The sequence below is a fragment of the Carcharhinus amblyrhynchos genome, chromosome 23 (genome assembly GCF_965287045.1).
Source record: "Carcharhinus amblyrhynchos chromosome 23, sCarAmb.v2.hapA, whole genome shotgun sequence".
NCBI classification, from domain to species: Eukaryota; Metazoa; Chordata; class Chondrichthyes; order Carcharhiniformes; family Carcharhinidae; genus Carcharhinus; species Carcharhinus amblyrhynchos.
This window is the reverse complement of record NC_137346.1, coordinates 27,298,823-27,312,030: the sequence shown is the minus strand read 5'-3', so window position 1 is coordinate 27,312,030 and position 13,208 is coordinate 27,298,823. Positions and strand designations below refer to the sequence as shown.

Sequence of the window (13,208 nt, the reverse complement as noted above, 5' to 3'; positions counted from 1 at the left end):
TAGACTTCGTATACCAGGCCCTGTGTAAAGCAAGACCTCGAGAAGGTCCATGAACCTTTCAGCCCCAGTTGGGACCTGCTGCATTCACCACAGGCTTGTGGTTATTGCTTATTTTCATTCTGTGCAATAAAAGCACGGCTCCTTCATAGCTGACTCCTGGAGTTATTTTATACACACACACACACACACACACGTGTTAACACAGTAAATCTACATCCCATTTAAGTATTAACGAAAACTTGTGGCCAATCAATTCATCTTAATTTGATTAAAGCAGAAACAGTTCTTGGACCTTTCTTTCAATAAGTGAAATAATGAAGATTCAGCTACACAGAACAAGGTGGCCTCCCTTTGTAAACCATGGCTCTTGCTGAGTTAAATGCCTTCAGTTATTTTGCCATATTTTACTTTAGCTTCCTTGGGCTGAGGGAGCAAAGTTCAAATCACCTAGGATTTCCAAGCAATGACATTAGGCTAGACATTCTCTGGTTAGATCTGAACTTGGATTATTGTGATCTATTCCAGCCACCACAATTTTAACAAGGTGTTCAAGGCTTTGGTGGGGACATTATCCAGAATGATACCTGGGATGTCACAGCAGTTAGTGCGAGGTGTTGAAGGAGAACTATCCCAATGGCTCTAGAATAGAGGTTGAGGGGAGATTTAATGAGGGCTTTCAAAATCATGAAAGACTCCAAAGATGTGCAGGTTAGGTGGATTGGTCATGATAAGTTGCCCCTTAATGTCAGGGGATTAACAGGGTAAATAGGTGGGGTTAAGGCGATAGGGCCTGGGTAGGATTGTTGTTGGTGTAGGCTCAATGGGCCAAATGGCCTCCTTCTGCGCTGTAATGATTCTATGAAATAAAACAAATAAGGATGAACTATTTTTTATAGGTGGGTGGGTCAGTAATTATAGATCAAAAATATTGGTAACAGAAAGAACTAGGGAGGAGGAAGAGGGAAACTGAGGAGTTTTAAAAGTTAAAAACCCAGCAGATCTTCATAATCCTGGTGTGATGTTACGATTCCAATGCGTATAAAATTTACCTGATCATTCCTGCTTCGACCAGTATGCAATTTTCCTGCTGCTTCTCCAATCAGCTCCTGAGATAAAAATTACACAAAAAGGTATTCATAAGAACACTCCTCAAAGTAGTTAATCATCTCTGCTGACTTTATATATACAAATTTAAATAATGGCACTGGAAATCTGCCAATTTGTACAGTCCCAGCTATGGCCCAGATTTTGTTCCACATCAGGCTACCAGCACTTGACATCATTACAGGGCAAGTCTGACATTAACATCTTCCATCTGCACAGGAGCAGTTAACCCTGAAAATCCACAAGTTGCTGTTAGAGATACCGCACTCTTCCACATGATGCACTATTGTAGTCTTGACCAGTAGACTCCGCATTAAAATGATGGCAACAACATGGATGGAAACAAATTAGGGTTGTTGCATTCAGGGATGAGTTAGTTTTATACAGCATAATCAGTGATCATCACTGCTGAAAAATCTCTGTGATGCTGAAAAATGTATTATACAAGTGTGGAATCTCACTCTTTCAGAAGACACCACATTAGAGGATATATCCACTGTGAGTACCCCCCCCACAAAAAAATTCTAGACAATTGTCAGCGAGATGACCAGAGTGTTGCTCCTTCTCCATTGAGAGCAAATTGTGTGTTTATATCAATACAAAGGCACCAATGGATCTCCTCTGATGTTGCTCGTAGTGAGTCAATTGTCCAATGAGAAGAGTGTTATCAACAAAAAGTGACTGGGAAGTACTAAGTTCATGCTATATCCAAGCCTTCCCTTTTTAGTATATCATTTTCAAATACATTAAAATCAATAGGCAACAGAATCATAAAAACATACAAAATTCAGAACAGGAATAGCCAATTTGGCCTCTCCAATTGATCCTGGCCAACCTTCTTCCTTAACTTCACTTTCCCACACTTTCAATTCCCTTTGTATTCAAAACCTATTATTAGGATGCTACCAGGACTTGATGGTTTAAGATAGGAGAGGCTGGATAGAATGGAATTTTTTTCCCTGGAGCATTGGAGACTTAGTGGTGATCTTATGGAGGTATATAAAATAATGAGGGGCACAGATCAGCTAGATAGTCAACATCTTTCCCAAAGGTAGGAGAGTCTAAAACCAAAGGGCATAGGTTTAAGATATGAGGGGAGGGTTACTCAAGGGTCCAGAGGGGCAATTTTTTCAGTAAAAAGCCTGACAACACCAGGTTGAAGTCCAACCAATTTATTTGATAGTACACTCACTAGCTTTCGGGGTTAGTCCCTTCGTCAGGTGAATGGAGAATTCTGGCCTCAGACAGAGCATATAAAGCACAGACAGTTTACAGATTACTGATTAATTTTTTCACACAGAGGGCGGTGAGTGTCTGGAACAAGCTGCCAGAGGTAGTAGTAGAGCTAGGTACAATTTTGTCACATGAGTAAGATGGGTATAGAGGGATATGGGCCAAATGTGGGCAATTGGGATTAGCTTAGTGGTTTAAAAAAAATGGCAGCATGGACAAGTTGGGCCGAAGGATCTGTTTCCCTGCTGTAAACTTCTATGACTCTATGAGTCTCTCCTGAAGATGCTCCATGTCTAAATGTCCACAGCTCTTGAAATAAAGAGTTCCATGTTTTCACAATCTGTCGAGTGAAGAAACTTCTATTCATCTCAGTTCAAAATGACCAACCCCCCCGACAAACACCCCCACTCTCCCACCCCACCTCCCTAGTTCTAGACTCCCTATCCAGGGAGGCTACCATCCTAAAATCTATCAAGGAAGAAATAGCGAGACATCTGGATATAACTTGTCCCACAGGTAAGATGCAGCATGGGTTCATGAAGGACAGGTCATGTTTGACTAATTTGGTGGAATTCTTTGAGGACATTACATGTGCAGTGGACAATGGGGAGCCTGTGGATGTGGATTTCCAGGAGGCATCTGACAAGGTGCCGCACCAAAACTGCCACATAAGGAAAAGGTGCACAATGTTACGGGTAATGTATTAACATGGATAGAGGATTGGTTAACTAACAGAAAGCAAAGAGTGGGGGTAAATGGGTGTTTTCCTGGTTGGCGATCAGTGATTGGTGGTGTGCCTCAGGGATCAGTGTTGGGACCGCAATTGTTTACAATTTACATGGATGATTTGGAGTTGGGGACCAAGTGTAGTGTGTCAAAATTCGCAGACGACACTAAGATGGATGGAAGAGCAAAGTGTGCAGAGGATGCTGAAAGTCTGCAAAGGGATATAGATAATCTAAGTGACTGGGCGAGGGTCTGGCAGATGGTCAGCCATTTTGGTAGGAATAACAGCAAAAATGGGCTATTATTTAAATGAATCTGTTCATTCATTGAGCCTCCACAGCCCTTTGGGGCAGAGGATTCTAAAGATTTCCCACTCTCTGAGTGAAGAAATTTCTCCTCAACTCTATCTTAAATGGCCAATCTTAAATGGATCTTAAATCCCTCATTGTGAGATTATCTCACCAGCCAGGGAAAACATCTCATCAAATATCCACTCTGTCACACTCTGTAAGAAGTTTGAAATTTCAATTTTGCTAATCAATAAAAAGTCAATTTAGCATTCCGAAAGAATTTGTGACAAGAGGCCACCTTGGGGACTTAAAAAAGGGTGACACGGTGGCACAGTGGTTAGTACTGCTGCCTCACAGCGCTACGGATCCGGGTTCAATTCCCGGCTTGGGTCACCGTCTGTGTGGAGTTTGCACATTCTGCTCCAGGTGTTCTGGTTTCCTCTCACGGTCCAAAGATGTGCGGGTTGGGTGCATTGGCAATGCTAAATTGAACCTAGCGTCAGGGGGACTAGCAGAATAAATATGTGGGATTACGGGGATAGGGCCTGGTTGGGATTCTGGTCAGTGCAGACTTGATGGGCCAAATGGTCTCCTTCTGAACTGTAGGGTTCCTATCAGAAAGGGTTAGAATGAGCAAGTGAAGGTCATCATGATTTATTCCCTAACTAAAACACAGGCTGACCATGAGCAATGTTAGCCACCACCAGCTTTTCTTAAAATAATTAATGATTGCTGTACTTGGTGATAGACTTGTTGTCCTATGTAGCAATTAAAACACAAATCAAAAGCTTGACATTGAGACTGTTCCTGATCAGCTCTAATGTTCCCATGTTCTTTTATTTCTTGCTGGTCACGAGAGCTTTGAAAAGTAAGATTAATTTGCATCAAGCCACATGTTCAGTTGATAGGATAGTTACTTTCCAAAAAGATTGTCACTAATATAATAATGAAAAACTGCAATGGATCTTGAACCAAATAGAATCTGGATATCAGTGAAGGTAATCCAGGTTATAAACTCAAGGTTATTTCCAAATCTATATCTGGATGTCCCAGAGTTTAACCATCTACTGTATTATTCTTGAAAAGGATCCCTGAGTTTTAAGAAACATATATTGGATGGCCACTCTTACCTTCAGTCTTCGTTCATGGGCAGTGTGAATGTCTTCATCTCCTTCTCTAATCTGGAAAGTGTCATTTGTCCATTCTTCAAAAATCTAACAGTTTGAAATCAAAATCCTTTCTTTAAGCACCGAATTGCACAGCTCCTGAGACACCATCTGCATAAAAAAACCCAATTCCATTGCCTCCAGTAAAAATCAGGAGAGCAGCTTTCGAAACATTAGTGTTTGGTTTTTAAGAGAAGGTGAGTGTTGCAATTCAAGTTTTGCAACATGTGCACTTAACAGACTGACACAATGCAAACTGCAATAGCTATCCCCAGCACAGGAAGTTAAGGGAAGATTTCATTGTGATATGTGAAACAATTAAGGGTTTTGATAGAGTTCGTAAGAAACTATTTCCTTCTGCAACAGGGGGAATCAGAGGACAAATTTTAAATCATTGGCAAGACCACAAAAGCAATAAGGAAACGTTTTCTTTTAAAATATAATTGCTACAATTTGGAATGCCCTAAGTGCAAGGATAGAGGAGGAAGATTTGATAATAACCTTCATAAAAAAATTCAACATTTAAGTTAAAAATAATCCGACTGACAGGGGAAAGAGAAGGGGAGTGCGACTAATTGGATAGCTCTATCATAGGGCTAGCACTGTTCTGATGGGCTGAACACCCTCCTGTGATTTATTGTTCAATGATTTTATATTCACTCACATTATAACGTTAGTTTGACACCTAACCAGTCAGCCAAAATTCATCCTGGAACTGCAACATGCACACTACACTAAGATTAATGAAGAAAACATCAACAAATGCAAAACAAGACATATTAAGGCACAAGGGAACATGGCAAGGCAGGATGCCATTTATTTTAATGCAAGGAGTCTTAGGGGTAAGACCAATGAACTGAGGGCATTGATTAACTCATGAGAGTATGATATTAATTAGGACAGTCAGAGTGTAAAAGGCTTAGAGGGGACGGAATGCTTTAGGGGATAAAGCCGTGCAAGTGGTAGAGATATCAGTGGGGAGCATTTTGGTGATAGTGACCATGATTAGGTAGGATTTAAGTTAAGGACAAAGATGGACCAGAAACAAAGATTCTGAATTGGGAGAAGGCTGATTTTAATAGGATAAGACAAAATTTGACCAAAGTGGACTGAGAGCAGTTACTGTAGGAAAATCCACATCAGAGTAATGAAAGTCATTCAAAAAGGAAATTGGGAGAGTACAAGGCCATCATGTTCCTGCAAAGATAAAGGGTGGGACCAAAGAGTCCTGGATGTCAAGGGAAATACAGGATTGGGTAAGGAAATTAAGGAAGGCTTGTGGTAGATATGGGGTGGATGCCCTAGAAGAGTATAGAAAGTAGAAGTCTTTAGTAAATCAGGAGAACAAAGGAGAGGGCATAAAAAACACTCTCAGGGAAAATAAAGAGGAGTCCCAAGGTATTTCATAACTATATTAATGAAAAAGGGTAAGCAAGGAAAGAGATTGGCCCATTGGAGACCAAAGTGGCAATTTACGTGTGGAGCTGAAAGACGTGGATGAGGCATTAAATAAATACTTTGCATCTGTGCTCATTATGGAGTAGGAGTAAAAACAGCATAGAAAACAGGGAGGTGGGGTTGATTATAATTGAGAAGGTGAGATTCCAGGGGACTGGAGAACAACTAATATGCTACCAATTATTCAAGAAGGGAAGTAAGGAAAGAAACAGGTAATTGCAAACCAGTGAGTGTAACATCAGTGGTAGGGGAATTATTGGAAAAACTCTTGAGGAACAGGATTAATTCCACTTGAAAAGGCAAGGATTAATCAAGTCATTATGGCTGTGTCAAGGGGAGATCATGTTCAACAAATTTGACTGAAATTGTCGAGGAGGTAGCTAGTTGTGTAGATGAGGGCAGTGCAGTTGACGTAGTTTACATGGACTTCAGCTTTTGACAAGCTCCCTCATGAGAAACTGGTCAAGAAGCTGATCCCATGGGCTTAAGGGCAATTTGGCAAATTGGATCCAAAATTGGCTTAGTGCCAAGTTGAAGGTTGTATTGTAACTGTCTCCAGTGGTGTGCTGCAGAGATCAGTGCTGGGTCCCTTGCTGTTTGTAGTGTACATTAGAGATCTAGAAGGGAATGGGGGGGGATATGATCACTAAATTTGCAGATGATATAAAAATTGGTGTTGTGGTAAATAGCGAGGAGGAAAGCCTCAGATTCCAAGGTGCTATAGATAGGCTGGTCAGATGGTCAGAACAGTGGTGAATGGAGTTTAACCCTGAATAGTGTGAGGTGATGCTTTTGGGAGGACTAATGAGGCAAGAGAATGCACAATACTAGGAAGTACAGAAGGACCTTGGGGTGCTTGCCCGTATGTCCCTGAAGGTAGGAGGACAGGTAGATAAGGTGGTTAAAAAGGCATTTGGGATTCTTGCCTTTATTAACTGAGACAAAGAATACAAGAGCAGAGAGATTATGATGAAGCAGTGTAAAATACTTGTAAGGCTACAACTAGGGTACTGTGTGCAGGTCTGGTCACCACAGTACAGGAAGGATGTGATTGTACTTGAAGGGATGCAGAGGAGATTCACCAGGATGTTGCCTAGGTTTCATTTCAGCTATGAAGAAAGGCTGGTTAGGTTGGAGCAGGGAAGACTGAAGAGGGAACTGATAGAGGTGTACAAAATTACGAGGGGCATAGATAGGAAGAAATTTTTCCATCACTAAAGGGGTCAATAACCAGGGGGCATAGGTTGAAGGCAAGGAGCAGAAAATTTAGAGAGGATATGAGGAAAATCTTTTTCATCAGAGGGAAGTGGGAATCTGGAACCCACTGGCTGAAAGGGTGGTAGATACGTGAATCCTCACAATATTTAAGAGGCATTTAGCTGAGTACTTGAAACATCATGGCATGCAAGGTTACGGACCAAGTGCTGGAAAATGGGATTAGAATAGATAGGTGCTTGTCGGCTGGTGCAGACACATTGGGCTGAAGGCTGTAAAACTCCGTGACTCTATTTTTCTGTCCATCGAAATAAACATGAGGAATAACTATGGGCTGTCAAACGGACAACCAGAAAACTCATGCCTACAAATTGCACCTGAACTCAAAAATGATATTCTGTTGAACTCAATCCTTGAGACACTTCAGTGACTGACATACAGATTAAAGTTGCATTCAGGAACAGGAAACCTCATTACTTTGAACATGAAGCAAGTTTGTTATAAAATTTCTTACCTTGTCCATTCCATTAAGAATTTGATCCAATTCAGTTTTTGTTAAAAGACCAGCTTTCTCCAAAGCTTTGGCATAGGCCTTGCTTCCTTTAATATCTGCAGCCCACATTCGCTTATCGCAAGTCATAGAGGAATTAAACTTCTCCATAATTGGATCAATGCTTCCTACAAATCTTCCACCCCATAATTTAGCACCCTAGGGAACATGAAATCATTGGCATTTATTATCAAGCTTTGATTGCAAAATATTCAATGTGGCCTGAGCTTGGTTAACACAAAATACATACTCATCATCTCTATCCTTGTTGAAGCATGAATGATCATGTGACACATTAAAAGTATAGCCCATTGAACTGTCCTAAAATGCTCATTCAAAAGATGAATTTCTAAATCTCCTGGTTGCACTCAGTAACCTGGTTTAAAAACACACTGAGTTTAATGTTTAAACCAGGATGAGGGTAGGCAGTCACACGATCCTGTTTGCCAGCTTCATCTGGGGCATTTTTCTAGAAGTGGGGTTGGGGGGAGGGGCAGGGCTATCCATATACAAACAGAGAGTAGCCAACTCAATCAGTTAAAGGCCTATCGTCAGAGATCAACAGGGATTTTGCAGTCAGCCTCCAAGTTTACCAGAGGTGGTAGGGAACTAGAAGTGGCATCCCAGTTCTAGCTAGCTAGAAGTGGCATCCCAGTGGCAGTTTGGGAAGGAGCAGGATTATGTGGGAATAGGCTTCACTCCAGGCCTACACAGAGGTCCCCTCGTCCTCCTCCCTGCCTGCCTGGTTTCAGCAGCAGTGGCAGGCAGGGGCTGTCCTCTAGAAAGGTACAACCCATCTCATGGCCAGGATGCTGATTCTGATTTCTAGTTCAACTGTAAAAAGTCTGGAGGAAGCCAGCTCCATGTTATGACACCCTCTCCCTCACTTCCCTTCAACGGTGCTGAAGTTTGACCAATTGTCCCTCTGGCTTAGAGAACTCTCCCACCATTGCTAATTGGGCAGCTAGTTCACCCTCTGGCTTATTCATTGCGTGGGTCAGGGAAAACACCTGACAGACTGTTCCTGGTATTGTGGGCGGAATTTTCCCATTCCGCCTGCCATGGGAATCGTAATGCAAAGGTCGTTGAACTCATGAAGGAAATTCCAGCCTTGGGATGAGCATGGCCAGAAAATCCTGCCCTGTGCATGTTTCTGAGCCCTATTTCAGTCTAACAGTAAGATCCTGAAGCCCACGAGGAAAAAGCTGCCCCTGACTTCAGCCGGAAACAACAAAGTGTGTGGAAAAGTTGCAAACATGTTACATTGTGAATTCACACAGTGAGTCAGGAGTAAAATTTCTCAACACTTTTGCTTCATGTCGTGATTTCCTTTTTTTCTCCCAAGGAGTACCCCTTTAAGGGGCCGCTCCTTTAATTTGTCCCTCAGTTTATTTGATTTAGCTTAATTGGTTGTTTTAGTCATCCAAAATCTGATAGGTCACAGAAAAATAAAATTGGTTATTTGATTTATTTTAAAATAGGGTTTTCTCAATACTACTAGGTAAATTTTAAACAAGGAGTCTACTAGACTGTTTCTACCCTGAAGTGCAAACAAGGAGGTCATACAGCTTCTTTTGTAACATTTAACATGGGCGGCACGGTGGCACAGTGGTTAGCACTACTGCCTCACCAGGGAGCCGGGTTCGATTCCCAGCTTGGGTCACTGTCCGTGTGCAGTCTGCACATTCTCCCTGTGTCTGCATGGGTTTCCTCGGGTGCTCCAGTTTCCTCCCACAGTCCAGAAGGACATGCTAATTAGGTGCATTGGCCGTGCTAAATTCTCCCTCAGTGTACCCTAACAGGTGTTGGAGTGTGGCGATCCTGGGGATTTTCATAGTAATTTCATTGCAGTGTTAACATAGGCCTACTTGTGACACCAATGAATAAACTTTAAACATTATGTAAATATAACCAAAAACATATCCCCTTTAAAATGTACATTAGACACAGAACCATAAGGCTGAGATTTAACTAAGTCCAGTAGAATTGTACTGGTATAACATGCACATGAAAGTTATCAGCTCGTGATCAATAAATACTTATTTTGTAATAATTTGGAATGATTCCTAAACTATCAAATGGCCCCACACCCCTTGTTGGGTTTGCACACATGTAATCTCTTACTTAACTGAAGAAAAATAACATGCATTGCAACACACAGGAATTTACTCCATGGGCTAACAGAGTCCCCTTGCTTAATTTTACAACAAATTCATAGAAGAACATAAGAACTAGGAGCAGGAGTAGGCCATCTGGCCCCTCGAGCCTGCTCCGCCATTCAATAAGATCATGGCTGATCTTTTCGTGGACTCAGCTCCACTTGCCTGTCTGCTCACCCTAACCCTTAATTGCTTTACTGTTCAAAAATTAATCTATCCTTGCCTTAAAAACATTCAATGAGGTAGCCTCAAATGCTTCACTGGGCATGGAATTCCACAGATTCACAACCCTTTGTGTGAAGAAGTTCCTCCTCAACTCAGTCCTAAATCTGCTTATTTTGAGGCCATGCCATTTCGTTCTAGTTTCACCCACCAGTGGATGCTTGGGCCAGGGAAGGAAATAGGCACTGAATCAAGCAGTGATGACATCTGCATTCATTTAGAAGTTTTCTTTTAATCCCCAGATTAGGAAACACTTGGACCAAACTCTCAGCAAACTGGTGCTGTACTGGTCACGTCACTAGACTAGTGATCCAGAGGTCCAGGCCAATGCTCAGGGGACAAAGGTTCAATCCCACCATGGTAGCTGGTGGAATTTAAATTCAGTTAATATGATCTGGAATATAGACAGCTAGTCTCAGCAAAGATAACCATGACCTACACACTATGGATTGTCCTGAAATTATGTCTGGTTCATTACTGCCCTTTAGGGAAGGAAATCTATGGCACGGTGGTACTGCGGTTAGTACTGCTGCCTCACAGTGCCAGAGACCTGGGTTCAATACTGGCCTTGGGTCACTGTCTACGCGGACTTAGCACATTCTCCCTGTATCTGCATGGGTTTTCTCCCACAGTGCAGGTTAGATGTATTAGCTATGCTAATTTGCCCCTTAGCGTCCCAAGATGTATAGGTTAAGGGGATTAGCGAGGTAAATGTGTAGGGTTCTGGGGAAAGGGCCTGGGTCGGTGCAGCCTTGATGGACCGAATGGCCTCCTTCTGCACTGTAGCCATTCCATGATTCAATGCTCATTACCTGGTCTGGCCTACATGTGACTCCAGACCCACAGCTCCGCAGTTGACCCTTAACTACCCACTGCCTCTTAGAACAAAGGCAACTAGGAATTGGAGACAAATGCCCATATCCCTTTAAAGAATATAAAACAGGTCTAAATGGCTGGTATAACCCAAATATGTCCAGACTGATGGGAGAATTGAGTTAAGGAAATAGACACCAAGAATGACAGAACAGAAACCCGCCCTTCTCTTGTGACACACATAGGGATCTTTCATCCCGTAGCTTCTAATATTTCAGCGCAAGGAAATGATTTATTTCCTGAAAATAATCAGGTACAAAGGTTTTCATGGAGCTCTGTACAGGTGTACTACAACTGTTGCGACTCGGGATAGTAATGTTGCACAGGGCAGAGGGGAGAAACAACCTTCCAATATTTCACTGTCCAGGTCTGCTTCGGTTCGAGTCAGAATCTCCAAAGAGGGCAAAGAAGAGTGACAAAGGGAAACTTTCAACAGGAGAAAATACTGGACAACTTCCCTATAGCTCAGAAAACTGGAATGAAAGTGTTGAATTGGCATAAAAAGAGCAAGTATTACCTCCGAGCCGGCCATCTCTCACAGTGTATCTCAGGGACCCAGGACAGGAGGAGTTCTGAAACACACAGGTGGGTAAGTAGGGAGGTCGCAGCCGGTGCAGAACAGTCTGGAGCTTTGATCAGTCTGTGGAATGAACAAATGGCAGTGTTTACATTGTTTAAATGTCGGTTATCAGCTCAGGTCACCGATCTTTGGACGGGTTAACGCACCTTGTAAAACACCAACCTACTCCTGACAGCAACCCGGCTAACAACAGCTCTGTCTGTCCACTTCAATTCCGATCAGTTCAAACTGCGAAACTCCCAGCCCCAGGAAGCGGAAAAGAAAACACTCAGTGAGGTTGCTGGGAATCGTAGTCCACATCTAAACCTGTTCCAGATTAAACACAAAGCTAACATGCGCCAGCTCTCCCTCTCTCTCTGTGTAGATACCCTCCATGCGTGATAATGCTTAATGAATTCTGCGCTGAAAACTAATTTATTTCTACACATATTTTTACAGAGTGGAACGGTAACATAATCCAGACTTCAAGAGGAATAGACAGAGGCTGGTGGAATGAGTGGATGTGGCAGCTGAAGTTTATTGCAGAGAAGTGTGAAGTGAAATATTTTGAGAAGAACAGGAAGAGGCAATATAAACTCAATGGTACAGAGGTGCAAGAACCCAGCAAAAGGCTTGGGATTTATGATCCTTGACACAAATTGTTGAAGGTCATTGAGAGAGTGGGTAATAGTGCATGGGCGATCCAGAGCTCATAAACAGAGGTACTGACACAACCCATGTGCACCGGGACCCCAGGGATCTCACCGCTGACTGCTGAGTAATTTAAACTTCTGACAGGACCCTCTGTGAAAGGCTTTGACTGAGTCAGATTTACAATGAAACACACCGTGCCAAGGCACAGGGTCCCGAGCAATGTGGGCTGGGAGAGGGTGCTGGCCGGTGTCTGTGGGAATTAAATCCAGTGCCAACACTCAGGATAGAGGCAATGCAGAGTGAACTCGCCTTGGGCCTTTCCCTGTCAGGGGGTGTCTTGTATAGAGTCTGTCAGTGGCATCTGTTTCTGGGGACGCAATCTTACCAGCCATTCACGCCACGCTCCCGCTACAGCGGGGTCGGAGGATTTGGTGTCCAGCCAAATCTCCATTCACTGCAGCGGGATGTGAAAATCCTGCCAGCGTGAATGGTGATAAGATCCTGGCCATAAGGCGGGATTTTACAGCCTCACTCGTCCCAGAACTGTAAATTCCCGCCCAAAGTCAACTGACCTTCCCATGTACCACCCCTCGCCTGCTCTGTTTCCCGCGATGGGTGGGCCGGTAAAATTCCAGCCATAAAGTCTGATCTCCTGCTCCAGATATACCCTTCACACCACATTGCTGAATAAAATGAAGCCAGTTATTTCCAAAGGGCTGTTTCTGGGAACTTGTTGCACCAATTGCCTGCAGCATTTCAAATATATCAATGAATGTGTGTGTAAAAAAATGCTCAGAAGTAAAGCTATTTCTGGATGACATATGGGTTGACTGAATGAAACATCCATTTTCCATATTAGTGCAACATTATGAAATTCAGAGTTGGGCTTCCTGCTAATAGCTCTCTCTCCCCCCCTCTCTGACAGTTTATCTGTTCCTCTTTTATTTTTGCTCTCTCTTTCTCTGTGTCTCTCATTATCCAAAGTGCCCATTATGCAAC

At 42.8% G+C, this 13,208-nt stretch overlaps 1 protein-coding gene across 1 annotated transcript in view; it reads right to left on the bottom strand.

The window, feature by feature from the left end:
- Positions 1-11,842, bottom strand: part of asl (argininosuccinate lyase) — a 35,281-nt gene extending 23,439 nt beyond the window's left edge. Inside the window, exons 1-5 of the mRNA XM_080210385.1 lie at positions 11,723-11,842; positions 11,514-11,636; positions 7,707-7,901; positions 4,484-4,567; positions 1,050-1,106 (exon numbers count right to left, since the gene is read on the bottom strand). Of these exons, the coding sequence (XP_080066511.1) occupies positions 1,050-1,106; positions 4,484-4,567; positions 7,707-7,901; positions 11,514-11,528 (351 nt within the window). The 5' untranslated portion in view covers positions 11,529-11,636; positions 11,723-11,842. The remainder of the gene's footprint in view (positions 1-1,049; positions 1,107-4,483; positions 4,568-7,706; positions 7,902-11,513; positions 11,637-11,722) is intronic.
- Between the last annotated feature and the right edge of the window lie 1,366 nt (positions 11,843-13,208).